The sequence below is a fragment of the Eriocheir sinensis genome, chromosome 12 (assembly GCF_024679095.1).
Source record: "Eriocheir sinensis breed Jianghai 21 chromosome 12, ASM2467909v1, whole genome shotgun sequence".
NCBI classification, from domain to species: Eukaryota; Metazoa; Arthropoda; class Malacostraca; order Decapoda; family Varunidae; genus Eriocheir; species Eriocheir sinensis.
In genome coordinates, this window is record NC_066520.1 from 4,444,653 (window position 1) to 4,471,181 (window position 26,529).

At 44.6% G+C, this 26,529-nt stretch overlaps 2 protein-coding genes across 54 annotated transcripts in view; one reads left to right on the plus strand and one right to left on the minus strand.

The window, feature by feature from the left end:
• Positions 1-1,371: 1,371 nt before the first annotated feature.
• Positions 1,372-26,529, minus strand: part of LOC126997311 (zinc finger HIT domain-containing protein 2-like) — a 107,271-nt gene continuing 82,113 nt past the window's right edge. For 2 of the 4 annotated variants that reach the window (XM_050858313.1, XM_050858316.1), the window contains 2 exons: positions 17,461-17,638; positions 1,372-3,853 (listed from right to left, as the gene is read on the minus strand). In XM_050858313.1, the coding sequence (XP_050714270.1) occupies positions 3,687-3,853; positions 17,461-17,638 (345 nt within the window). In that variant the 3' untranslated portion in view covers positions 1,372-3,686. Of the gene's footprint in view, positions 3,854-4,580; positions 4,642-17,460; positions 17,639-26,529 lie in introns of all 4 variants that reach the window. The other 2 variants (XM_050858314.1, XM_050858315.1) reach the window with 2 other exon arrangements.
• On the plus strand, positions 4,648-10,221 carry LOC126997313 (uncharacterized). Of its 50 annotated transcripts, none has more exons than XM_050858340.1 (6): positions 4,648-7,950; positions 8,199-8,324; positions 8,367-8,654; positions 8,697-8,744; positions 8,787-8,954; positions 8,996-10,221. In XM_050858340.1, the coding sequence occupies exons 1-6, from the start codon at positions 7,919-7,921 to the stop codon at positions 9,264-9,266; spliced, it is 933 nt and encodes a 310-aa protein (XP_050714297.1). In that variant the 5' UTR covers positions 4,648-7,918; the 3' UTR covers positions 9,267-10,221. The 50 variants fall into 50 exon arrangements, 24 of the variants coding, with proteins under 24 accessions (XP_050714297.1, XP_050714292.1, XP_050714289.1 ...); XM_050858335.1 differs by having other exon boundaries at positions 8,367-8,576; positions 8,619-8,654; positions 8,697-8,954; XM_050858332.1 differs by having other exon boundaries at positions 8,367-8,534; positions 8,577-8,654; positions 8,697-8,954.

The following is a 26,529-nucleotide window of genomic DNA, read 5'->3' on the forward strand; positions in this document are numbered from 1 at the left end:
GGTGTGGTTCAAGTGTCTTGCAAGAAACATAACCGTTGGGTACAGTAAATTCACTGTATCACAACAAGTTTCACGTGGAAATACTATAGCGGTGACCGCCGCCATTGGTAACGATCAAAACAAACAAAATGACTGTGAAAGCGGCCCTAAGTGCATGTTGTGAAGTATAAAAGTGTGGAGAAGGAGGACCTAAGAAGCAATACAAAGCAGTACAGGTCAAAAGAAGAAGAAGATCCACTACATTGGCTGGTGTTGCGAGAAATATCTCCCCGCTGAAAGTAGTCATTCTGCTGTCCACCACGCATGCACGCTGTGGGAATACACAGCATTAAAGGTATTAATTTGCCTGGTTTTGTTCTAGTCTGTCCGCTTGTGATCTTTGTGAGCTCTGAGGGAAATCAGGAAACAGTAACCAAGTTTAACCTCTCTGTGAGCTATTTTGTGGCGGCAGCGGTTTACGTTCAATCATGATATTAGTTATTTCATGATTTTTAACAGAAAGAGTTAGCAGATTATTTTGTAACACACAGAAAACTACCAGAAAAATATAGGTTTGTCCAACTGTCCCAAGGGTGACCGCAAGTGACCACCCTTACTCTAGCAGACGACACCACGTGGATCGCAAGCGTGTATTCAGAACTGCCAGCCAGTTGTAAGGCAGCCGCCTTCAACTGGGGCTTAAAAACGATCTGTTCTTACTTCCCATTTTCTGCCTACTAACAAGGTACGTACTTTGAGATAACAAGGGAGTAAAGTCGAAAAAAATGTGATAATTAAGGAAGTAAAGTTGGACAAAGTCATTATTTTCCACAGGTCGGAACCAATAAGCGCTTTTACATGGATTTCAATACCTCGAGTTTCGCGCCATACCTTCGGAATGAAGCAAGCGCGAAACTCGAGATGGTACTGTAGATACACACACACACACACACACACACAAAAAAAAAAAAATGCATGTTGGCTTAACACCACCAGGTTCTTGCCTACACACTCTCACACAACACACCATGCTTCCACCTGCCTCTTCCCTAAATATAGACACACATGCTGTGAGTCACCTTACCACTCCCTGTCTCTCATATCACTTGTATTGAATGTGAATTGTGATCCTAGGCTCTTGGACATTATGAAGTGAATGCATGTGTAGTGGGCAGCCTGGCAACAAAGAGGCTTGGAGAAGGTGGCATCATGGTTTGTAAACTATAGTGGTGGACAGCAAGGCATGACGGCCCCATGTCAGTCAGGAAAGCCATGTTTCAAGCGAATTAGAGTTGAATTGCATTTGGTGCACAAAAATCTATACTGCTGTTGTATATGAGAATTACCTCTATCTTCCTCAGTCTGTTAACAGGATAAAAAATATAATGGATATGATTTTTGAATGGTGTTTATTCCAAGCAAGTGTGGTCATCATCATTTCATTGACACCTGCTCCTAGGTGCTCCCACCAGGGGATGGCCATGGCAGAAGAGTTTCCAACTTTCTCTATCCAGACACTCCCTCCTTGCCTGCTCAAAGTTTCTCAAAGATCTTTCTCCCCTCTCCCTAACGTACTCCTGTGCCCTATCTCTCCATTTCACTGGAGGTCGTCTTCTAGCATTCCCTCCCTCTATCTCACTCACACATACCCTTCTAGTCATCTTACTCTTCTCCATTCGCTCCATGTGGCCAAACCACTTTAAAGTCTGTCGCTTCACTTCTTCCACCACTCCACACTTCTTCCCTTCACCCCCGTGACACATTCCAAAACGCTCGTACACACTTTCATTACTCATTCCATCCATTCTACTCACACTCCATGCACTCCTCACATAAATCATTTCCACTGCCTGCACTCTAGACCTCTGAATGTCATTCCAGGCCAACGTTTCACTTGCATATATATGTGAGGGTTGGTACTATTATTGTATTTCTCAAATCCCTCTTTACCTCCATGCTCACACTTCTGCCATTCATGATTCGTCCCGAAGACCCTATGACCCTTCTTCCTTGCAATGTCCTTTCTCTTATCTCTCCCTCCGTACCACCATGCTTACACATAACTGATCCAAGGTACTTAAACTCATTGACCTCCTCCATTTCTTCACCATTCAAAATTATTTTGCATTCCTTTTCACATTCAATTCCCATTCTATATGGGCATACAAAATCTACAACCTCACTTCTGCTTCGCTCACAAACCATCACTTTACTTTTGTTGACATTTACTTTCAGCTTTCTCCTTTTACAGACACTCAAAAACACTGACCAAATTTTGTAAGTCACTTTCATTTTCTGCAATGAGCACTGTGTCATCAGCAAACAGTATCGAATTCAGTACCCACTTCCTTCCCTCAGCGAACATTTTTACTCCAACTTCCCCAACTTTGCCCTTCATTTCTCTAATAACACCATCCATATAAATATTGAACAACCATGGTGACATGACACATCCCTGCCTTAAACCCACTTTTATCTCAAAATTTTCACTTGTTTCTCCACTAATTTTGACACATGCAGATGCATCCTCATAGAAAGACTTTATTGCACTAAGCAGTTTTCCTCTCACACCATAAATCTTTAAAACATCCCACAATGCAATGTGGTAAGTCATCAATAAGCTGATGCAGTACATCATTGCCACATTATTCTTTCCCCCAGTGAATCAGGGCACATAAGGGACTCTGACACAGAGGGGTTGACACAACTAAGCAGAAGCTGCAGTGCTCTTGCCTTCAGCCTGCCAAGAACCAGGAGAGATTAAGTCTTTTGCCTACTGCACTCTTATTGGTGTCACTCCTGATGTCTGTATGTTTATTTTACCTTTTCTTCTAAAGTTCTTGTTTAATTGAGTGACTCATTATCAAATGGCAAATATTATTTGTTCTAAATATAAATATTTGAGTAGAATTGATAATGGGTTCTATATTTAGGGTGTTATGCTATACAAATAATCTTGAATTAATTTGTGTTAAATTGATGGGTTAAGATTCGTTTTAGGTCCGTGCCAGTATCTCATTACCTACCTTATGAAACATCAGTATCTCTTCATATATCTTTTCTACAAACCTTCAACAGTCATGGAAACGCTTTGAAAATCCAATTCAAGGACTTTTTTTTTTACTCTTGAAAATAGGGGATAATGTTTACGAAAGCGTCGCCTCCTCTGGTGCTGGCTGCGGCGACGCTGCAGCAGGTGTTGCGAGAAATACCTCCTCGCTGAAATAAGTCACATATACATGTGTGTGTGTGTGTGGGAGGGTCCAGGGGGGGCGGCGCAGCCCCCCCGTTAGTAGGTCGTAAAGTTCGGTTGGAGTAGTTTAAATATGCTACCCGACCCTAAGCCCTCTGCGAGCTATTTTACGGCTGCGGCGGCTGCAGCGTCGCCGCGGCCAGCACCAGAGGAGGCGACGCGCTTTCGTAAACATTATCCCCTATTTTCAAGAGTATAAAAAAGTCCTTGAATTGGATTTTCAAAGCGTTTCCATGACTGTTGAAGGTTTGTAGAAAAGATATATGAAGAGATAGTGATGTTTCATAAAGTAGATTATGAGATACTGGCACGGACCTAATACGAATCTTTACCAATTGATGTTCTATTGTATATGCAGAGAGCCAAAGCTGATGTGTACACTGTCAACTCTCTTGAACTCTACAACTTCTGCTGCACTTGGCAGATTACTTTACCTTCACTTACTCTTGGTAGCCTAAGCAAGAGGCATGGCAGATAGTAGCTCTGAGTGTTCCTGTGCATAAGACAAGAGGAATTCAATCTTCTTGATGACTGACTTAACCAGGAGTAATGAGGTGATTTTAAGCTCCACTTGAGTGCTCCCCTCAGGAAAGGCAGATGAGAACATCCCCTTCCTTGGCCCTGAAAGTAAGATAAATGGACTCTGGTTCATGATTTTGGTTAGGTAGTATTCTATATACACATATACCATTAGCAATGACTTTGAGGGCCCACTTGATGGACCCAAAAATAAAGAACATCTGAATCACTTTTACATTTCATTTTGCTTGTGGTGTGAAAGTTTCATAAAGTGAAAGTCCATCACTGCTTGCCATCTCACCTAAAGAGTGAACTACTCCTGAACATAATAATTATGGTTTATATAGAAGTCCATCTGATCTTTAACATGGGTCGGTTGAGGTAAGCTCTGTAACCCCTCTCTGTAAAACCTAAATCCCAACCTTATTCAATATAAAAAGTTGAGGCTCACACAAGGACCCCGATCCAGTTTTGCTGGGGAGCCCGACAATGTGGTGGGTTCACCCAATGCATCCGCATCGAGTGAGCCTGCCACCTCTGATGGCTGCAGGGCAAAACCTACAAGACCCCTGCATATCAAAGAGAGGAGGGCCCCATAGCCCCTTTTCCATTTTGGGGGTGGCTGAGATGTTGCAAATACAGCAGGTATACAAACCAGGCCCTAGATAATCCTTCAGAGGTCTCTGCGTATGGGCTCCTCGAATGTTCTGAGAATCACTGACTGCATTATCTATTGAATGAGCTAATAATGCTGAAGGTGAATATAGTGGGATGCTCTGAGACAAGAAGGCCTGGCAATGGCAAGATCAAAAGTGGATGGTACACTTACAACTGGTATGGCATAAGCTATGGTGCCCATCTTCAGGAGGTAGCTACGGGGATCTGGCCATCTGAAACCATTTGTGGTTGAGGTTACACCAGATGATGAGCATATAATGCAAGTGAGGCTGAAATACACCCTGTCTCTTGTTGCAGTGCATGCTCCTACTGAGATGTGTGAAACTAAAGAGGAGTTGTTTTATCTCAAGATGGTGAAAGGCTTTGGATTTGTCCATAAGTTTGCAGAGAAAGTCTCAAATTGATTCAATGTGCTCAGCACCCTTGAGGATTCTGTAGATTTGTGGGATACCTTCAAATGTGAAACTCTTAACCCCTTGAATATGAGGATGCGCATACTGGGTTGATGGCATGAAGAAAGGTGGGTGGCAAAGGCTATTTGGGTGGCAGGGAACAACAGAGCAGCAGAAACAACGGTGGTTCCAAGCTTGTACAGACAGCATCCTCACCACACACTATGGATGCCTGCGAATATTTGTGCATCTGGCCTATTGTGACACCATGATGGGCGCATAGTACAGGGCGGGGGCAGCACAGTCAGTGTACACAGCAGATTTAGGCCATTCTTTGCCTCCACCTCGCATAGAACGGGTTCAACTTGCGTGCTTTGAGTTTGTGGGTTGAACTTTTAGATTCCACGTAGTAGGCATTTCACACAGCGTGAAGACACGTAGTGGGTGTGCCTACGGTACTTGGTTCGGTATTGAGTTGACATTCTAAGTATCCCGCCAAGGGTAGAGTAGTGGTTTGTTTACACAAAATTCCCACACTTCCTACCCTCCCCCCTTCCTCACTGCCATCCTAACGCTCTGCCCCAGCTGGGCCGAGGTGAGACAGGTGGGGAGAAGGCTGGATGGGCTATGGAACCCAAGCTGTATGTACTCCTCAAACTTCAGTAAATAGTCGCCACCCTAACAGCTTATAGGCCTACCTACAACCAGGTCAATAATATTAGCAATACTTAAGTAATTAGATGACATTTCAAATATTCTGCCATGGGTAGAGAAGCTGTTTCCACAGTTTCTCTGCTTCCTACCAAGCTTACTGCTACATCTAGCAGACAGCAGTTGGTTTGCAAAATGGTATCCCAAAACAACAGCCCCCTCACAATATTCCTGAAGCAACTCCTACAGGCAACCATTTACTGGAAATAGCAATTATAGTTGAATGAAACATTCACAGAAAGTTAGAAGATGCAGCAGAGGTGACACAAGCCACTCATATGTGTCCATTGTTTACACTGTCCCCCTCCAACATAACCCCTGGGGGTGTTTGGCTAAGCCTGCCATCTTGGCAAAACTTGGTGGCTCAATTTCGTAACATTGCACTATGTTGTGTGGCTAAAAGGTCAACCAAATGCAGAGCTGGGGTGAGGCAAGCTCATGAAGACAGGCAGTGTAAGGGAGGAGGGGAGGAGGCACGGGAACACTGCTCTATCAGTGCTAGGATCTTTGAATAATATTTTATTTTACTAGTTAAGCGAGACTGATGATATACACTTTCCCGAAATTTGTATTTTTTGGGGGGTTTAGCTTGTACTGCTTGAATTGGCAACAGTGTACCTGAGTCACACAAAACAATGCAAATGGAGGTTGGGCCGATGTTGCGAGAAATACCTCGTCGTAGAATTAAGTCACACTGCTGTCGTCATTACACATGCGCACCGGGGAACATACAGCAGGAAAACATGTTAATTTGCCTTATTTTGTTCTGGTTTATCCATGTGTGATATATGTAATGATTGATATTCCCTGCAAGACAACACCACACCAGACCAACAGACCAAACAAACAGGAACTGAGTGATCATCAACGAGAGGGAATTCTTACTGAAATCTGCCCTACTCATTTGTTATAAAGCCTTCTCCTGATTAAAAGCATTTCTCTGATGTTTGTGCCATACATTGGAGCCGAACAGGACATGCTAATGATAGCGGTGAGCGAAATACAGAAAAAGTAAGCAGATTGAACCTCTCTCCGTGAGCTATTTTGCGACTGTGAGCTGATTCCCACAACAGTAGGGGCGAATGCTCAATAGTGGTCATATCTTAGTCCTGGTGGTGATCATAAATGACTAATCCCATCATAAGTTAGTCCCGCCTTACGACTGACCACTGCCGTCCATGTTCAGCCGAGTCACGGGCAGACATAAGGAGGGACTAAGGGTTAGTCAATCAAAATTAGTACCTTCGGTGTATACCGTGCAGGGATAACTTTTTTGGCATTTTTTAAGTGAAAAAAGTGCGCGTTATCATCATCATTTCATCAATGCCTGCTCCTAGGAGCTCCCACCAGGGGATGGCCACGGCAGAAGAGTTTCCATCTTTCTCTATCCAGACACTCCCTCCTTGCCTGCTCAAAATTTCTCAAGGATCTTTCACCCCTCTCCCTAACATACTCTTGCACCCTATCTTTCCATTTCACTGGAGATCGTCCTCTAACATTCCCTCCCTCTATATCACTCACATGCACCCTTATGGTCATCTTACTCTCCTCCATTCGCTCCATGTGACCTAATTCAGCCAAGCACCAGTTCACCAAATCAAATTTTCCACTAAATTGAGATAATGCATTTTCTGCCCCCCACAGCCCGATGACACTTTGCCCTGAGACCTCTCTGCAGCTCAGCCTGACCATCTCCATAATTTTCTGAAGCTTAGCCATGATTTCACTTTAGAAATAATATTAGTAGTAGTTGTAGTACTTGTAGTACAGGTTGAGAATCCCTTATCCGAAATTCCTGAAACAAAGTGTTGTGGATTTCAGAATATTATTTTTTTAATCAAAATAATGTGAAAACTGAAATAGGGGATTATTCATGAGAGGGTAGCCTATCAATTTTGAGATGCTTACTGCTTTTCTGGACAAAATATGATGCTGTTTATAATGGAGATACCGGTAACTCGATTTACGCGAGTTTGGTTTATGCATTTTTTAAATAACGCGGGGTCCAAAATCCAAATAAATGTTTAATCTACACGTTTTTTTTCACTTATACACAATATATTATGGAGTGGCTACCAGATGTCTCAAGCAACTGGACTCACATGACGCCGCAGCCACACAGCTGAGCTCAGTTCTTCCCGCGCGCCACTTGAACAACAATACAATACCCATGCTGCCACACTACTCAACAATAGGGGTGGACAGGTACTGGTACCAGTACCGGTACTAACGGTACCAGCTATACGGTATGGTACCAGTGTGGTGTCATGAGACATCCGGCTATAATAAGACATCCCATCCTGATCTGCACATGTGCGGAACCCAATGTTTACAAACACAGTGTTGATATCGTCGTTTGTCCCAGGCAAGATGGCGGCAAGACACCATGGCAGCTTTTTTGACATACAAGGGGTGTAGGTTACCTCATTCACCACATTTACTGACATACAAGGGGTGTAGGTTACCTCATTCACCACATTTACTGACATACAAGGGGTGTAGGTTACCTCATTCACCACATTTACTGACATACAAGGGGTGCAGGTTACCTCATCACATTTACTGACATACAAGGGGTGTAGGTTACCTCATTTATCACATTTACTGACATACAAGGGGTGTAGGTTACCTCATTTATCACATTTACTGACATACAAGGGGTGTAGGTTGTCTCATTTATCACATTTACTGACATACAAGGGGTGTAGGTTACCTCATTTATCACATTTACTGACATACAAGGGGTGTAGGTTGTCTCATTTATCACATTTACTGACATACAAGAGGTGTAGGTTACCTCATTTATCACATTTACTGACATACAAGGGGTGTAGGTTGTCTCATTTATCACATTTACTGACATACAAGAGGTGTAGGTTACCTCATTTATCACATTTACTGACATACAAGGGGTGTAGGTTGTCTCATTTATCACATTTACTGACATACAAGGGGTGTAGGTTACCTCATTTATCACATTTACTGACATACAAGGGGTGTAGGTTGTCTCATTCACCACATTTACTGACATACAAGGGGTGTAGGTTGTCTCATTTATCACATTTACTGACATACAAGGGGTGTAGGTTACCTCATTTATCACATTTACTGACATACAAGGGGTGTAGGTTGTCTCATTTATCACATTTACTGACATACAAGAGGTGTAGGTTACCTCATTTATCACATTTACTGACATACAAGGGGTGTAGGTTGTCTCATTTATCACATTTACTGACATACAAGGGGTGTAGGTTACCTCATTTATCACATTTACTGACATACAAGGGGTGTAGGTTACCTCATTTATCACATTTACTGACATACAAGGGGTGTAGGTTGTCTCATTTATCACATTTACTGACATACAAGGGGTGTAGGTTGTCTCATTTATCACATTTACTGACATACAAGAGGTGTAGGTTGTCTCATTTATCACATTTACTGACATACAAGGGTGTAGGTTACCTCATTTATCACATTTACTGACATACAAGGGGTGTAGGTTGTCTCATTTATCACATTTACTGACATACAAGGGGTGTAGGTTGTCTCATTTATCACATTTACTGACATACAAGGGGTGTAGGTTGTCTCATTTATCACATTTTCTGACATACAAGAGGTGTAGGTTACCTCATTTATCACATTTACTGACATATGTCATAGGTGTAGGTAATCTAATTTATCACTATAAAAAGATAAAGAATAAACTTAGGTGGGACATTTCATGATAGGCAGTCAACAAAAGACATGGTACCGTGTCATAGCTCATCCACCCTCTGTTTGTAAACAAAGCCCACGCGTGCGCAGATCAGGATGGGATGTTTTATTATAGCGGCTGTCTCATGACACCACACCGGTACCAGACTGCTCGGTACTGGTACCAATACTAGCCAGTCGCTCATGGTGTCCCTCATTTCTTCCTCACACGAGTGAGGCTGAGACTTGATGCCTGAGTGGATATCTCGGAGATATGGATATTCTCTCTCTCTCTCTCTCTCTCTCTCTCTCTCTCTCTCTCTCTCTCTCTCCACTGAATGAAGTGAATATTTATTTTTCGATAGAAACCTACCGCTTGTTTGATTTATGCGACCTCTTCAAGGACACAATACTCGCGTAAATCGAGAGTTACCTGTAGTATTTTTCTCCGGAAATCATTAACCCTTCCATTACGGCGATCGTATATATAAGTGCGCTATCACACGCCCCACCCATACGGGGATCATATATGTAAGCATCACACTCTACGCTCCCTACGTTTCAAATATACCGCCAGTTCTTGACTCAGAAGAATGGTGGAGGCATCTGGCATCCGTACAGACTCTCATTCGTCTCAGCGCACGCCCTACCAAAGGCCACAGATCATTTTCCTCTTTTGTTCAGAATACATCTGTCATGTCTCGTGACACGTCAAGCAGTTCCTCTGCTCTGGGCGGAAGTAGAACGCAGGCGAATCAAAGTGACAGTGACTCTGATGACTGCTATGGTAGTGACATTGACAGAGGAGAGAGAGAGAGAGAGAGAGAGAGAGAGAGAGAGAGAGAGAGAGAGAGAGAGAGAGAGAGAGAGAGAGAGAGAGAGAGAGAGAGAGAGAGAGAGAGAGAGTGAGAGAGAGAGAGAGAGAGAGAGAGAGAGAGAGAGAGAGAGAGAGAGAGAGAGAGAGAGAGAGAGAGAGAGAGAGAGAGAGAGAGAGAGAGAGAGAGAGAGAGAGAGAGAGAGAGAGAGAGAGAGAGAGAGAGAGAGAGAGAGAGAGAGAGAGAGAGAGAGAGAGAGAGAGAGAGAGAGAGAGAGAGAGAGAGAGAGAGAGAGAGAGAGAGAGAGAGAGAGAGAGAGAGAGAGAGAGAGAGAGAGAGAGAGAGAGAGAGAGAGAGAGAGAGAGAGAGAGAGAGAGAGAGAGAGAGAGAGAGAGAGAGAGAGAGAGAGAGAGAGAGAGAGAGAGAGAGAGAGAGAGAGAGAGAGAGAGAGAGAGAGAGAGAGAGAGAGAGAGAGAGAGAGAGAGAGAGAGAGAGAGAGAGAGAGAGAGAGAGAGAGAGAGAGAGAGAGAGAGAGAGAGAGAGAGAGAGAGAGTGTGAGAGTGTGTGTGTGTGGGGTGCTTCCATGCGACGCGTCACGGCCTCGAGAAAATGCGCAATATTTTCGGCTGTCATAACTTATTTATTGTTATTAGGAGAGAAGTTTTATTACACCACCATATATACTAGACGAATATGCAATTATTGCAAAGAAGAAAGACACCATTTCCACCTCTTTTGAATGTCTAAATTTTCCCCGTGCACAGCATCCAGAGAAATATCACCACCCGTACTCTAAGGGTTAAATGACTGACTTTTCAATTGTCTGTTGTGCATCTACCGCTGCAGCCGCAAAATAGCTCGCAGAAAGATTCAACTTGCTTACTGTTTCTATATTTCACTCACCGCTTACAAATATCGCAAGTGGACAAACTAGAACAAAAACAGGCAAATTAATGTTGTTCCTGCTGTATATTCCCCCAGTGTGCATGTGTATTGAACAGAAGAGAGACTTATTTCTGTGAGGAGGTATTTCTCGCAACACCGACCCAGTATAGTGGACCGCCGCCACCATGTCCCGTCCTGCTGTGGTGCGTTACATATTTTCACTGCCCCACACTGCCTGCCACATAAATTGAAACTAACCAAATCTAACTTTACGTACACCATTTGTTCCGTATTTGGCTGTCTGAATGGTTAAGGAGATAAAATTCAGTATTTTAAAACTGTAGTGAGTGCATTTACCAGTAAACCACAAGACCAGTCCATAATATTATGTTTGTCAAGGGGCGTCCTGAAATATGTGTAAAATACATGTCGTAATGTCCCTTCCCACTTCCTCCTGCCTTCACCATCAGCAGGTAGCGACTTTCAGTCATGGCAGGCTAAAGAAATTTTAGGCCAGTGTCACAATATGTGGCTCCGCTGCATTTCCTGTACCATGCCACATTGTGCGGCAAAGCCGCACAGTGTGACAGTGGAACTCGTGCATGCATGCTGAGAAACTTGAATAGCCTGACCCATCAAATAACCCTCTTGATGTGTATTCTTACAGCAGCCACTGCTTTCATGTCTAGGACATCTGCTGGTAACTGCTATTTTTTATAACTTTCACAAGGCATACTAATTTGCAGCCCCTTGCAAACAATTTCAGTTTTTAGTTCTTTAAACCCATTATAAATATTACAGGTCATTCTGCTGTCCTTTCTATACACACTGAATATATAAATCCATGTCAAACATTTTGTCAAGACCGGTAGCAGGAGAGCGTCGTGTGGCGTTGCTGGACAGTGTGACCACATGCATAGAACTGTGTGTGTTCTCTCATCACAACCGACGTGATGCGGCGGTGCCACAGCATGCTGCGGCACTGTCTGGCGGATGCGGCGGCACCGCAACAGTGTGACACCTCTCATTTGTTAGTGTTTTCATAATGCAGCGGCGCTGCTGTGGTGCCGCCGCATAGTGTGACACCGGCCTTAGGGTTGCCACCTGTTCCTTAAAATATGGATGTGTTGCATATTTTTTTAGCTCAAAGTGGCAGCCCTAACTGGGAATATTCCCATTATTTTCTACTTTGAGCACACTTGTCTTGCGGCGAACAAAATGAACCCACGTTCACGTCTTCGACTGGTAGAAAGAGACAGGCCAGTCCTCGTCGAAGGACCAACTTGGTCAGCTAGGCTGATGTCAACTGATAGTTGGTCGGTTGGCATCCTCCCCTTCCCTTCATGAGACGTCACCCGGCAAGAGTCTGTGAGGGACCTCAGAGGGATGTACATGTTTGACCCTGACAGCCTCCATATAGGCCATGTTCCCACCCATGAGGTGGCAAAAAAGAAATAAAAAGCATCATGTCAGCATTTAAAAAACTTTTGGATTTTGGAATTTTGGATAAAGGATTCTCAACCTGTAGTAGTAGTAGTAGTAGTAGTAGTAATAACAGTATAGTAGTTGTATAATAGTAGTAGTATACGACAACAACAGACTAACACTCAATATGGAGCCAGGTGACGGCAGTTTTTTTTTTTTTTTTTTTTTTTTTTTTTTACAACAAAGGATACAGCTCAAGGGTACAAAAAAGTAAACAATAAAAAAAAAGCCCACTACTCGCTGCTCCCAAAAAGAATCTAAAGAGGTGGCCGAAACAGAGGTCAATTTCGGGAGGAGAGGTGTCCAGATACCCTTCTCTTGAAAGAGTTCAAGTTGTAGGCAAGAGGAAATACAGAAGGAAGATTGTTCCAGAGTTTACCAGCGTGAGGGATGAAAGAGTGAAGATGCTGGTTAACTCTTGCATAAGGGGTTTGGACAGTAGAGGGATGAGCATGAGTAGAAAGTCGTGTGCAGCGGGGCCGCGGGAGGGGGGGAGGCATGCAGTTAGCAAGTTCAGAAGAACAGTCAGCGTGAAAATATCGATAGAAGATAGAATGAGAGGCAACATGGTGGCGGAAATTAAGAGGTAGAAGACTATCAGTAAGAGGAGGAGAGCTGATGAGACGAAGAGCCTTAGACTCCACTCTGTCCAAGAGAGCTGTGTGAGTGGAGCCCCCCCACACGTGAGATGCATACTCCATACGAGGGCGGACAAGGCCCCTGTATATGGATAGCAACTGAGCGGGGGAGAAGAACTGGCAGAGATGATACAGAACGCCCAAACTCGATGAAGATGATTTAGTGAGAGAGGAAATGTGAAGTTTCCAGTTAAGATTTTGAGTTAGGGATAGACCAAGGATGTTTAGTGTTGAAGATGGTGACAGCTAAGTGTTGTTGAAGAATAGGGGATAGGTGTTTGGAAGATTGTGTCGAGTTGATAGGTGGAGAAACTGGGTTTTTGAGGCATTGAAGGACACAAGGTTCCTTTTACCCCAATCGGAAATGATAGTAAGGTCTGAGGTTAAGTGTTCTGCAGCCTCCAGCCTGGAGTCATGTAATTCCTGTTGAGAGGGTCTTCTGTTGAAAGAAGTTGAATAATGCAGAGTGGAGTCATCAGTGTATGATTGGATAGGACAGTTTGTTATGGAAAGAAGATCATTGATGAATAACAGGAAGAGAGTGGGTGATAGGACAGAGCCCTGTGGAACACCACTGTTAATAGGTTTAGGGGAAGAACAGTGACCGTCTACCACAGCAGAGATAGAACGGCCGGAAAGGAAACTGGAGATAAAGGAACAGGGAGAAGGTCAGAATTCGAAAGAGGGCAGTTTGAAAAGCAAAGACTTGTGCCAGACTCTATCGAGGGCTTTCAATATGTCTAGCGCAACTGAAAGATTTTCATTGAAACGGCTAAGATAGGATGACCAAGAATCAGTTGAGAGAGCAAGAAGATTGCCAGTAGAACGTCCCTTGCGGAACTCATACTGGCGATCAGAAAGAAGGTTAGAAGTGGAAAGGTGCTTTTCAATTTTCCGGTTAAAGATTGATTCAAAAGCTTTAGATAGACAGGAAAGTAAAGCTATAGGTCGGTAGTTTGAGAGATTGGAACGGTCACCCTTCTTAGGCACAGGTTGTACGAAGGCGTACTTCCAGCAGGAAGGAAAGGTAGATGTTGATAGGCAGAGGTGAAAGAGTTTGACCAGGAAGGGTGTCAGCACGGAAGCACAGTTTTAAGGACAATAGGAGGCGCTCCATCAGGTCCATAAGCCTTCTGAGAGTGAAGGCCAGAGAGGGCATAAAAAACATCATTTCTAAAAATCTTAATGACAGGCATAAAGGAGTGAGAGGGGGGATGAGTAAGAGGAATATGCCCAGAATCGTCCAGAGTGGAGTTGTTACAGAAAGTTTGAGCGAAGAGTTCAGCCTGAGAGATAGAAGAGACGGCAGTGCTGCCGTCTGGGTTAAGAAGAGGCGGGAAAGAGGAAGAAGTGAAATTGGAGGAGATATTTTTGGCTAAGTGCCAGAAGTCTTTGGAAGAATTAGAGAAAGCAAGGTGTTGACATTTGCTATGGATAAAGGAATTTTTGGTAAGTCGAAGAATAGATTTGGCACGATTCCGGGCGAAAATGTAAAGGTCATGGTTAGCGGGAGTTTGAAGGCTCTGGTACCTTTTGTGAGCTGCCTCTCTGTTTTTGACAGCATGAAAACAAGCGTGATTAAACCAAGGCTTTTTAGCATGGGGAGTAGAGAAAGTATGTGGAATGTATGCCTCCATTCCGAGACAATCACCTCTGTGATGCGCTGGGCACACACAGAGGGGTCTCTATCCTGGAAGCAGTAATCATTCCACGGGAAATCGGAAAAGTACATCCTCAGGTCGTCCCACCAAGCTGAAGCAAAATGCCAGAAGCATCGCCTCTTCGGTAGGTCCAGAGGGTGTACAGGAGCGATAGGACAGAATAAAGAAATAAGGTTGTGATCGGAGGAGCCCAACAGAGAGAACAGTTTGACAGAGTAAGCAGAAGGGTTTGAGGTAAGGAAGAGGTCTAGTATGTTGGGCCGGTCTCCAAGACGGTCGGGAATACGTGTAGGGTGCTGAACCAACTGCTCTAGGTCATTGAAGAGAGCAAAGTTGTAGTCTTGTTCACCAGGTTGGTCAGTGAAAGAGGATGAAAGCCAAAGCTGGTGGTGAACATTGAAATCTCCTAGGATGGAGATTGCAGTGAAGGGAGAGTGGGTCAAGATGTGCTCCACTTTAGAGTTCAGGTAGTCAAAGAATTTTACATAGTTAGTAGAGTTAGGTGAGAGATAAACAGCACAGATGTATTTAGTAATAGAATGACAATGAAGTCTTAGCCAGATGGTGGAAAAATCAGAAGAGTCAAGGTCGTGGGCACGAGAGCAAGTAATGTTGTTGGGCACGTAGACCAGCTTTGGATTGAAATTTAGGATAAAGATAGTAGGAGGGAACAGAGTAGAGATTGCTGTCAGTAGCCTCAGAGACCTGTGTTTCGGTGAGGAAGAGAAGGTGAGGTTTAGCACAAATGTTCCTGATTTAGCAGATTTTTTCTGCTAGATTACATGGCATTAGTGGAATGAAACTTTTTTTGCTAAACTGAGGTTTCTGTTAACCCGTAAAGTGTTTAGTATATATATAACGTACCTCTTAGGGAAGTGTTTAGTACGTATATATACTCATGCTCTTTTGAGGGCTTATATGCCCGTTATTTTTGTTTGTGTATGTAACATTGTTCATTGATAGTAAAGAGGAATAATTTGACGTCTTCGTATTTTTAAATGGATGTTAAATGGCCTTTCTGTACATTTGTCTGCATTCCAACAAAAATCATTATACAAGAAGGTAAGTTACTTTCTACTAGGTAATTACTCCTTGACTCTATAATCAGTAAGGCATGTGGAATTGTAAATTACATTTCAGAGTAATCAAAAATGAAAACTGATCGTCGGAAGCTTCATAGTGTTTTGTTGAGCTTTGAGAACTACGGTTGTAGTACACACGGCCTTGAAGCGAGTGGTGTTGCCTGAGGCGCATCCAACCATTTTCTTGTACTTACAATTACTGTTTATTTTTTAGTTTTTTGTGATGTAAAGAAGTACTTATACATTACTCATGCTATAGGGTTGTGAGAAGTGTTTATAATGTCAAGAATATAGGCTCTAAAAAAATTTAAGATAAATTTCCTTTCCTGGCATGACATCGTTAGCTTTGAGACGGAGAAAAATAAGAGGACGAACACTCTAGGGTAGCCTCGCTTCCATTCCTCACATATAAGTAATATACAGTAATCCCTCGCCATATCACGGTTCACTTATCGCGGTCTCGCTGTATCGCAGATTTTTAAATTGTATCGTATCGCAGATATTTTGCTATATCGCGGGATTTTGTGGTAAAATAAGCATTTTCTAGCCTAAAAAATGAATACGATATAAATCAACGTAAGTAGGAACACACCTAAATAAGCGCCTACACACACACACACACACACACACACACACACACACACACACGCACACACACACACACACACACACACACAGAAGGTGAAATGGAAAGGGTGTGGGGAGGGAGGAGCAGAAGTGAGAGTCAGGTCATGTTCTGACTGAAACCCTGACCTGACTCTCCCTCAGGACCTGACATGACTCTCCCCACTGTCCCTCCCTCCCCACACCCTTCTCCTTGTTTTCATCCTCTTCATCTCTCCCTGTTTCCTGCACTACTTTTCCTTGTTCTCCCTTCTTACATCCTCTATCGGTATTTTTTTCATGACTCACTGTCCCTCTCCTCCCTTTCCCCTTTCGTATTTACCTAATTGTGATATAAAAGAAGTGACTGACGCTCATATTGTCCTTTCTCTCAGTATTCTTGCGCCCCGCCAAACTAATTCCTGCGCAAAGTTCGTATTTACGAAGCAAATGTCGGAAGTCTAAACAAGAATTATAGAATCATTTATTGAGACCGCGTCATAACGACGAAATGTCGTGGGAAGTGTTTATAAGAGTGTGGGAAAGGTCAATAGGAGTGTGGGAAAGATTTGTAAGAGTGTGGGGAGGGTTTTATAAAGCCTTAAAATATATATAAATAGTAAAAAAATATAAGGTCGCTACTTCGCGGATTTTCGCCTATCGCGGGGGGTTCTGGAACCTAACCCCCGTGATAGATGATTACTGTATATATCAAATAATTTGTAAATTTTTTTACATTTTAAGGGGGAAATAAAAAAAATAAAAAAAAAGTGCAAGCTGGCATGACCCCTATCTATGCCAAAAGACGACACTGTACGGGTTAAATCAAGCTCTTCTGTTTACACATATTTTTTCACGTGCTGCCTAAAGTACCAGTTGGCTTTTTTGAGGGGCCTAGTGGACAGCCCCAGCCCATTAGTGGTGCGAGCAAATTATATTTGAAGTGGCTGCCATGTTATATGACTCTTCCAGAAAAAAAAGGTAGATTTCATACTGAACATATACTGGAAAGAGAATGTAAAATTATCCTAACACCAAGTACAGTGAAGAGTTTAACCTGCAGATTTTTTCTTTTTGGCAAGAGATGTTTTGCAAGTATTGAGTAGGACGTGGATCTCTGAGAGAGCTGCCTGAATGTAGAAGGTCTTGTTGCTGGGGGTGGGGCCTTGAAGTATCTTCCAAACATCTCTCCTCACGGTGCTGGCAAACTCTTCACTCTCTTGAAGCCACAGGTGCTGAGGGTTGGGTATGAGAAAAGAGTATTTGAAAAAATGCATTCCAAACTATTCATGTAGTTACATGATATATATTTAATGCTAGTCTCTAAGTACTGGGAGGTCCCTCAGTAGTACATAGCTAAAGGAAGTTAAGAGATATACCTAAAAAGAGAAGACAAAAATGCAGAAAAAAAAGAGTTCAATTTCAATTAATTCAGTATGGTTTTGAAAAAGACAGTAACCCCCGATGGATCTAATTGTCAGTCAATGTATGTTCCTGAAAACTGCAAAATCTTATATGTTAAAGTGGTAAAATGTGGAATGTCTAAAAGCCTTAATTGTCTATCACTGGGATATACATAGAGTGCTCAGATTTTGTGAAATCTGAGTTTTGGGGCAATGTCTAAAATCTTCCCATCTCGAGTTCAAACCTGTTCATCATTATAGCTTCACATTCACCAATATGTGTAACACCAAATTCAGCTTGGTTTTGTTGGCCATTGTTTTGCTGAACACTATTCAATTTTCCAATCCTTCATTTTCTGTCACTGGTTCTCCTTTTATTGACATGGATGGAACATGTCTTCTTCACCATATACACATTCCACTGCTGCACTGTTCAGTAGAATAGTGGTGTCCACACACAAAATTTTAAGATTTGAAAAAGACAAATGCCTAAAGACAAAGATCACCACACTGACAAAAAATTTAAAATTAGAAAAAGACAAATGCCTAAAGATAAAGATCACCTCACCTAGCAGTTAAGGCTACATTTCAGCCGCGGCACCACCACCCCTCCCCGCTCGCCCTGAGAATATATATATCCTTATTATCTCACAAACGGAGCTACTTAAGGGGAGAGTCCGGTTTAGATCGGGGGTGCCATATCTCCGGTAAATATGCATGAATCGCTCTGATTTTTATGTTGTGAAGTATTGGCATCATTTACATCAACATTAGACATTGACCCCCATTCTTGTCCCCCTCCCCCCCCCTCCAACTACAACTACAACGAAGATTTAAAAGCGAATCTCCGTCGTTATTATTGGCCCCACAACCTTCATTTTTCTGTGACTTAGAGACGTTATAATATGAAATGTTTCTTCGTCGTTAGATTTTTCATTTCAGCTTTTGAATTTGTTTTATGATTTTTTTTTGTGTGTGTTTTTTTTTTGCCTTTTTTTGACCAAAAAAATATTAATATAAAATTAAACCAGACATATATAAAAAAAACAGCGACGATGATTTGAAGAGAAAGTATTCCTCTGCCTTTTAGTCTTTGTTTCATTGAAATCAAGCTAAAACTGGCTCCAAGGTTAACGTTAGAAGGGGAATAACTTATGTTTTGAGATATGGGCTGATAAAGTTTATTGATGGATCGCGATCCCGTTAAAACACACTAGGAAGCTTTTTTCAGGTTTACTATGAGTTTTTTTTTATCATCTTCAATCTGCGAGATAGTTGCCAAAATGTATACCTACCAAATATATTTTTTTCACAAAGTCATTTTTTTTATATTTTTGGGGTCTCCAAACCGGACTCCCCCCTTAAGCTCCAGTGGCGGACCTTTAAAATTTGGTGCCTGGGGCAGTATACTGACCACTGGTAAAAGTAGTTATCAAATGTCAGGCTAGTGGAACACGAATGACCTCAAAGGCAGTGAGAAACGCAGAGCGAAAAAGTAGGTACACGGTATATACTTTCTAGGAACAGCACAGGTAAAATCACACTTTGACTGACTCAACTGCAGATATTTTATTATTTTTTACAATTCAAAAACTTTCAAAGTTAGCTTTTACAAGTTGAAATGGTAAAACATTAACTTGGATGACTTTTAATTCTGATTTATTATGATTTGCAGCTTGATTTTTTTAAAGTATATTGATGAAAATGGATAAAGAAAAACATAAATAACAAAAGTCTAGATTTTATTCATATGAAAAAAAAAAAAAAAAAACGATTTTCCTATTAACCCTTTCTGTATGGCGATGCTGACATCGGCGTCATGAAGCGCCCAGTGCAATATACGGCGACGCCGACGTCAGCGTCGTAATTACATTTTGTTTTAGTTGTTCCTGAGTGATTCCGTATTCTGTTCTGACTCTACCTAGACTCAGTATGTGATACAATGTCTTATTTGACTTTCAATGTTATAATAGAGTAATAACGTAAGTGTCTTGCGCGTATTTGTACTTGACAGTAACAATAAATTTTAACTGAAAATAACAAAAATAATGAGAAAGAAATGATATATATGCACGTGTGGAGTTCCTCTTCCTTTGAGTTGCCAAGTGGCTGGGTAGTGAGTGCTTATCTCACCACCCCCCTCGGCTCAAGGACGCGACCTCCCCTCCCTGCCTCCCTTTCATCCTCCCACTGTCTGTTCTCTTTCATTCTTCCTTCCCTCTACCTCCTCCCTCCAGGGTGTGTGTGTGTGTGTAATAATAATAATAATAATAATAAACAGTTTATTAAGTGATTGCAGCTGTAAAGCTGAAAATATACACGTTGAAAATACAAATTTGAAATATAATAGAAAAAAAAGGGAAAATGTACAATATGAAAAGGGTATAGGGGGTCTGGGGTGGTGGGGGGGAGGTGAGGTGGTGGAATACAGTGTGTAGGTGTGGTAGGAGGCAGTGTGGTCTGGGTTAAGCCCCAGGTCAACCCCAGGTCAAAAAAGGGTCAGGTCGCAGTTGATGGCAGGGGTGCAGGTAGAAGCAGTGTTGGCCGTCACTCAGCTTATGGGCTTAGCGATGACCTACTAATCTATCCTGCCGGTGAGACAAGATAGGAAGAGGTGGACCGAGAAGCAGAAGGCGTGGGAACGTCTGCACTGCCTCGCATGTTGAGTGGCATGCTGATTGCCCCAACTATGACTCCACCTGAGTGACGGGCCTCAACACTGCACTGCACCTGAACCGAATTCTCCCAGCAGCATGATGGTCGGGCTGGTGTACCTGGGGCACCTGGAGTGTCGGCTGGATGATAATTAAGGCTGCGTCAACGTCACACTGGCCATTGCTACTCTTCAATGTCTTCACGGCACCACAAACGCACTGCACTCACTGTCTGTCACCATGATTAAGCTTGAAGTCACAAAGGTTTCTTACGGTGTTGGGTTTTTGATGAAAAGGGAGAGGGGGATGGAGGGGAAGGGGGGGAGGCCAACAGGCTGGCCCCTGGCTGCTCCTTTCAGAGCGCCGTGACCCACGTCTGACCTAGGTCAGGTCTGGGTCAGGTGTGAGAGAGAGAGAGAGAGAGAGAAAAAAAGGGGAGGCGCCTCTTCAACAAGTTTGAGCTTGCTGTTCCTCGACCCTTCCCTTCCTTTCTAACCATTTATCTACGTGTGTGTGTGTGTGTGTGTGTGTGTGTGTGTGTGTGAGAGAGAGAGAGAGAGAGAGAGAGAGAGAGAGAGAGAGAGAGAGAGAGAGAGAGAGAGAGAGAGAGAGAGAGAGAGAGAGAGAGAGCGAGAGAGGCGCCTCGTCAACAAGTTTGAGCTTGCTGTTCCTTAACCCTTCCCTTCGTTTCTACGTGTGTGTGTGTGTGTGTAGGATGAGTAGGATACAGGGGACGTGTGTGGTCCTTTACTAATGACGCCCTGGTAAAAACTGAAGTGGCAGGAACGTGGCCTGCTATTGCCACAACAATACCCAACATATCGTACGTCCCCCCCCCAAGATATACGTGTATAAACATGTACACGTAAAATATCTAATAATGAGTCCAAAAGTAACATTACACCTGAAATGTCCAATTCCGTATAAAACTACCCACACACGTTACACACATACATGCACACACTCTACTGAGTGGGCGCAGTCGTCACAAAGTCTGTCATCCATCTTGGCCGCACTACCTTTCTTCGAGGGCGTTGGGGCCTCCCTGGAGGCGGCGACCGAGGTGGTGATGGCTGTGTGGGCACGGCGTCTGAGGACTGCTGAGTGACTCGCACAGCCCGTAGGTGCCTGCGATTTCGTAGTGAGAGGCGGCCACTCCCGTCCAGCTTCACTGTATACTGCCGATGTGGAAGGGCCTCGGTGATAACGACGTGTCTGTCCCAGGCATTGGTAGACTGGTTCTGTACCCACACCTGGGTGCCTGGCTCCAATGGGGGAAGGGTCCTTGGCGTTCCTTGTTTCTCCACGATCTCAGCGTGGCGTTGTGCTACCTCAACTTCTCTAGTGCGAAGGGCTTGCTTCCACTGCACATCAACCTTGTAGTACTGCCGGGGAACAGGTACGCCGTCACGCAGTTGTCTTCCAGTGGCTAGCTGTGCTCGTGACTTGTCCAAGCCTCGTAGGGGAGTGTTGAGGTACTGTAGCAAAGCCAGTGATGCTTTGTCAGCATCCAGACTGCCCCAGGTGCCTGTGTTTTTACACAGCAGCCTCTTAGCCGACTTCACCGCCACCTCTGCTCGGCCGTTTGATTGCGGGAAGTGGGCTGACGCGATCCTCATTTCCACGTTCCACTTCTTCACGAACCCGAGCATTTCTTCACTGGCCATCAATTGAAATGCCCTCTGGTGTGCCCCACCACTTTTGCTTGCTGGAACTTTTCCTGCAGGTTGTCGTCCCAGTACACCCGTTTGCCCTGTGGCTTCCATAGTAGATTCCTGAATGGCTCCATGATTGGTGCTGTGGTGAGGAAGGGTGCTAGCAGGTTGACAAAGCCGTGCCAGGAGTGGATGTCGGTTAGAGATGGCTTGGCTGGCATACTGAAGTTTCTGATAGCGGCCAGTCTCTCTTCGGTGGGTTTGTAAGAGTTCCAGCCTATGTGGAACCCCACGAAGTTGACTTACCTCCTGCAAAACTTGAACTTCTCGGGCTTGAGGGTTATACCTTTCTTGGCACAGGTCTCCAACAGCTCGTACGCATGCCAGAAGGCGTCTTCTACACTGGCATCGTAAATGAGGGTGTCATCGATGCACTTCAGCTTCCTCGAGATGCCTGCGATGGCGTCGTCGAACCTCCTGGTGTATGCGTCCGGGGCTGCACAGTGCCCCATGGGGGTCCTACAGTACCTGTAGTGACCCCATGAGGTGATGAAGGTGGTGAGTCTTTTGCTATCTGCATGCAGTTCCACTTGATGAAATCCCCAGTGTGCATCAGCTGTTGTCTTGTAGACGTGGCGGGGGACCCCGGATACCATGTCGAAGGGTGTGGCAGTGTGATGTGTCTCTCTCAGGCAGACAGTGTTGAGTTTCTGGTAGTCGATGGTACGTTGGGGCTGGCCGAATTTTTTCGCAACTACTACCATTCTTGCGCACCATTCTGTGGCCTCTCCAACCGGCACTAGCTTGAGTACCCCCTTCCTCACATCCTCGTCGAGCTGTTTCTTCACCTCTGCTTCCCAGTGTCTTGGTACCAGAGCTGGGGTGTGGCAGGCGTGTGGCTTGGTGTCTGGGAGGAGGTGGATCTGATGCGGCTTGCCTGCCATCACTGGGAGAGGGCACCTGTCAGTGTTGAAGGTGGATGCGGAGAAGTGACGGAGGAGCCACTCCTCCAGACAGGGCACGTTTTCTTCGAGCGCCGGGAGTGGGACCGTGTTCGGTTTAGGGGGCACTACAACAGATAGCTCCTCTCTGGTGCTGTTGCTGCCCGTAGCAAGGGACGCCACCACAGGAGACTGGTGCGGGAAGTCAGCGTGAACCAATCCCAGCTCCCTGCATGCCTCTAGAGAGATGTAGCAGCGGCTCGCTGTTTTGATGAAGAACACCTCCTGGGTCGTCCTGCGGCCGCTGTACTCAATGTGACAGGTGGTGGAGCCCATGGGTTTTAACACTACGTTCGCCACATCTCGTAGACCGGCTCGACGCTTCAAGGTGGCCGGCTTGATGTTGAGTGCAGTCAGCAGCAATGGCCCAGCTACACACACCTGGGCCCCAGTGTCCGGCACTACCTGCAGTGAGGCTTGTCTAGTCCCCTCTCTTGCGTGGCTTACGTTGACCCAAAGCTGTGGCTGATTGTCAGTAGCAGCCACCACGATACCTGACGCTTCTATGTCTTCCGCTGCCACCGTCTGTCTTGCTTTGCTCCTACACACCTTACCTAGGTGCCCAGTTTTACCACAGCGGCAGCACATCAGTGTCCTTGCAGGGCAGGAAGCCTTACCTGGCAGGTGTGTGTCCCCGCAGTTGAAACATGCACAATGTTTGGGGACTGTCCGGTGACTCGCGGCAACTTCCGGTGGCTGGGAAACAGGTGATGCCTCGTCGTGTGTGCCTGGCAATGGTGCGGCACAGCTGCCGCCCACTGCCCCCGCAGACTTGAATTCCCGCCAACGCCGATGCTGGCGTCTCTATGAGCTGCCTTGAATGCTGCGCAGAATTTCCGCAGCATGTCCATGTCACTGAACGATGCACAGGCACAGAACACTTCCTCTCTGAGCACGGCACTACGTAGCCCAGACACCAGCTTGCGCAGCAGCATGTAGTCAGTCAGGTCACCGGTACACTGAGGGCACCGGAACTCACAGTCCGCCGCACACTGAGCTGAGTGCATGAAGTATTCACTAATCGACTCACTTGGTAGCTGGCTTGTAGTGAAGAATTTGAACCAGTCAGCCACTTGGTTGGATGCTTGGAGCACTAGGTGACTGATGGCGTCCAAGGCGGCGTCCGTGGGCAGCGCCTGCCACTGCACTACGTCAAACCTGGCATCCAAGGCGCGCTAAAGGGGTAGTGTGCAGTATAGGCGTATGTGCAGGATCGTTTCTCGCTGCGCCCAGCCGTTGAGCTGCAGCCAGCTTTCCATTGACCGCCTCCATGACCAAAAGGCCACTGTAGACATCTCCGCTTCGCATTTTTCCGGGGCTGCTGAGGCAGGGATGCAGGGTGGCAGTTAGTGTCTAGTGCTATAAGGCTAGCTGCTGCTGTAGGGACGCGATGGCCTCGGTCTGTGCCGCGAGGACTTGCTGGGCTTGCTCCAGCATTGTCGGGGTGTGTGGTGCCCAGCGGCTGGACCTGGGCGTCTGGGTGGTGAAACGAGGACATCCAGCCATGATGAGCGGGTAGGCGTCCACGTCACTGCGCCATGTAGGATGAGTAAGACACAGGGGACGTGTGTGGTCCTTTACTAATGATGCCCTGGTACAAACTGAAGTGGCAGGAACGCAGCCCGCTGTTGCCACAACAATACCCAACATATAGTATAGTATATGTGTGTGTGTGTGTGTGTGTGTGTGAGAGAGAGAGAGAGAGAGAGAGAGAGAGAGAGAGAGAGAGAGAGAGAGAGAGAGAGAGAGAGAGAGAGAGAGAGAGAGAGAGAGAGAGAGAGATGCCAATCTCGCAAATTTCTTTGTATATGCTTACATCTCAAAATTATCAAATAATTTGTTTCTTTATGTGCACCATTTAAATTTGCATGTTTTTATATATAATACATGATGATTATGTTGAGATTATGGCTGAAAACTTGTTATAATTAGAAGCGACATTTGAAATTTGGCGCGTGTGACCAGCCCGGATACGGGGCGGGGCGCCGTTTTCGCCCGGCCGTAGTAAAAGGGTTAAGTTGCCATCAAGATTTGCAGCATACTGCTATGCTCAGAGTGAAATTGACCACACACCGACCTCCAGGAAGTACTCAGGTGCTACTGGCCGCTCAGCTGATTTGTTGGACAGTGGATTTTGCACAACAGCGGCGTGAGATGTGATCAAGTGAAGGTGGTTGGAGGATTTGGCCGAGTTTTCGCGCGAGGGAAAAATGATGTTCTCAGTCTACTAGGATAGGTACCCACAGCTTTGAAGGGCGCTTTAGCTGTGGGGACCTACCATCCCCAAACTCCCCTTTTACCCAGTTCAAAATGGCGAAATACTGTCGATTTTTGCAGAAACTGTTGGTTGAAACTCTGATTTGATGCCGCAGATGAACCTGCCATCCAACTGTGTGCCCGGGTACAATAATTCAAGATATGAACGTATACAGTAAGAAAGGCCCAAATATGCGCGAAAACAGCCGACAATGACCATTCGTTGCAGAAACGTCCGGTTGAAACTCTGATTTGTTGCCATAGATCGATCCGCCGTTTAATTGTGTGCCTGGGTACAAAATTGTAAGCTGAAGTATTAGCGTATGTGGTCGGAATGGCGGAAAATGGCCGAAGAGCCGAAAATGGCCATTTTTTGCCCAAAGTGTCCCGCTGTAGCTCTGATTTGATGCCGTAGATTGATCCACCTTCCAATTTTGCGTGATTTTCAGGTCGAAATTCGAAAGTATATGGTCAGCATCCAGAAAAAAAAAGCGGTTTTCCCGCCAACGTCTGTGGACCCCCTTAGCCACCAATGGGTGTGGACTACAGAAAATATACCCATCCCCAAACGCACTCAGCTTAATGCGTGACCAAAGCTGATCAAGTGCGTTTGGGGATGGTATCAATGTCTGCTAACTTTGTCAAAGAATTTATAGTAAAGTATTATGTATGAACGCAAAGTAGAAAGGTTGGATGATGTTATATATGCGTTGGAATTTACTATAATGACAAATAACATTTGAGATACAACCATTTACTTTTTTTTTCGGCAACTTTTTAGAGCAGCGACTATATATGAGTTGACAGTAAGTAATATATATATATATATATATATATATATATATATATATATATATATATATATATATATATATATATATATATATATATATATACAGTCATCCCCGCCGTTCAGCGGTATTTCGTTCGGACTTCGGCGCGATGCGCGAAACCGCGACCGGCGGGACTATAACCCTATGGGAAAATATGCATTTGGGGAAGTCACCTCTGACACGTCATATACACCATGTTTTGGTCGTTCTTTTTCATGACTGAAATGAGACAAGACCTTGCACCAATATGTAATCAACACTCACCCTGGGGTCAAAATTTAGTAGCACAGAAGACCCAAAAGTAGCCCAATTTGCGATAAGTAG

Coding starts and splice junctions, on each gene's coding strand:
- LOC126997313 (XM_050858318.1), top strand. CDS start 7,919: ATGGCAGCTTTTTTGACATACAAGGGGTGTAG. Junction 7,951..8,198: donor TTGACATACAAGGGGTGTAG/GTTACCTCATTC, acceptor CAAGGGGTGTAG/GTTGTCTCATTTATCACATT. Junction 8,955..8,995: donor CTGACATACAAGAGGTGTAG/GTTGTCTCATTT, acceptor ACAAGGGTGTAG/GTTACCTCATTTATCACATT.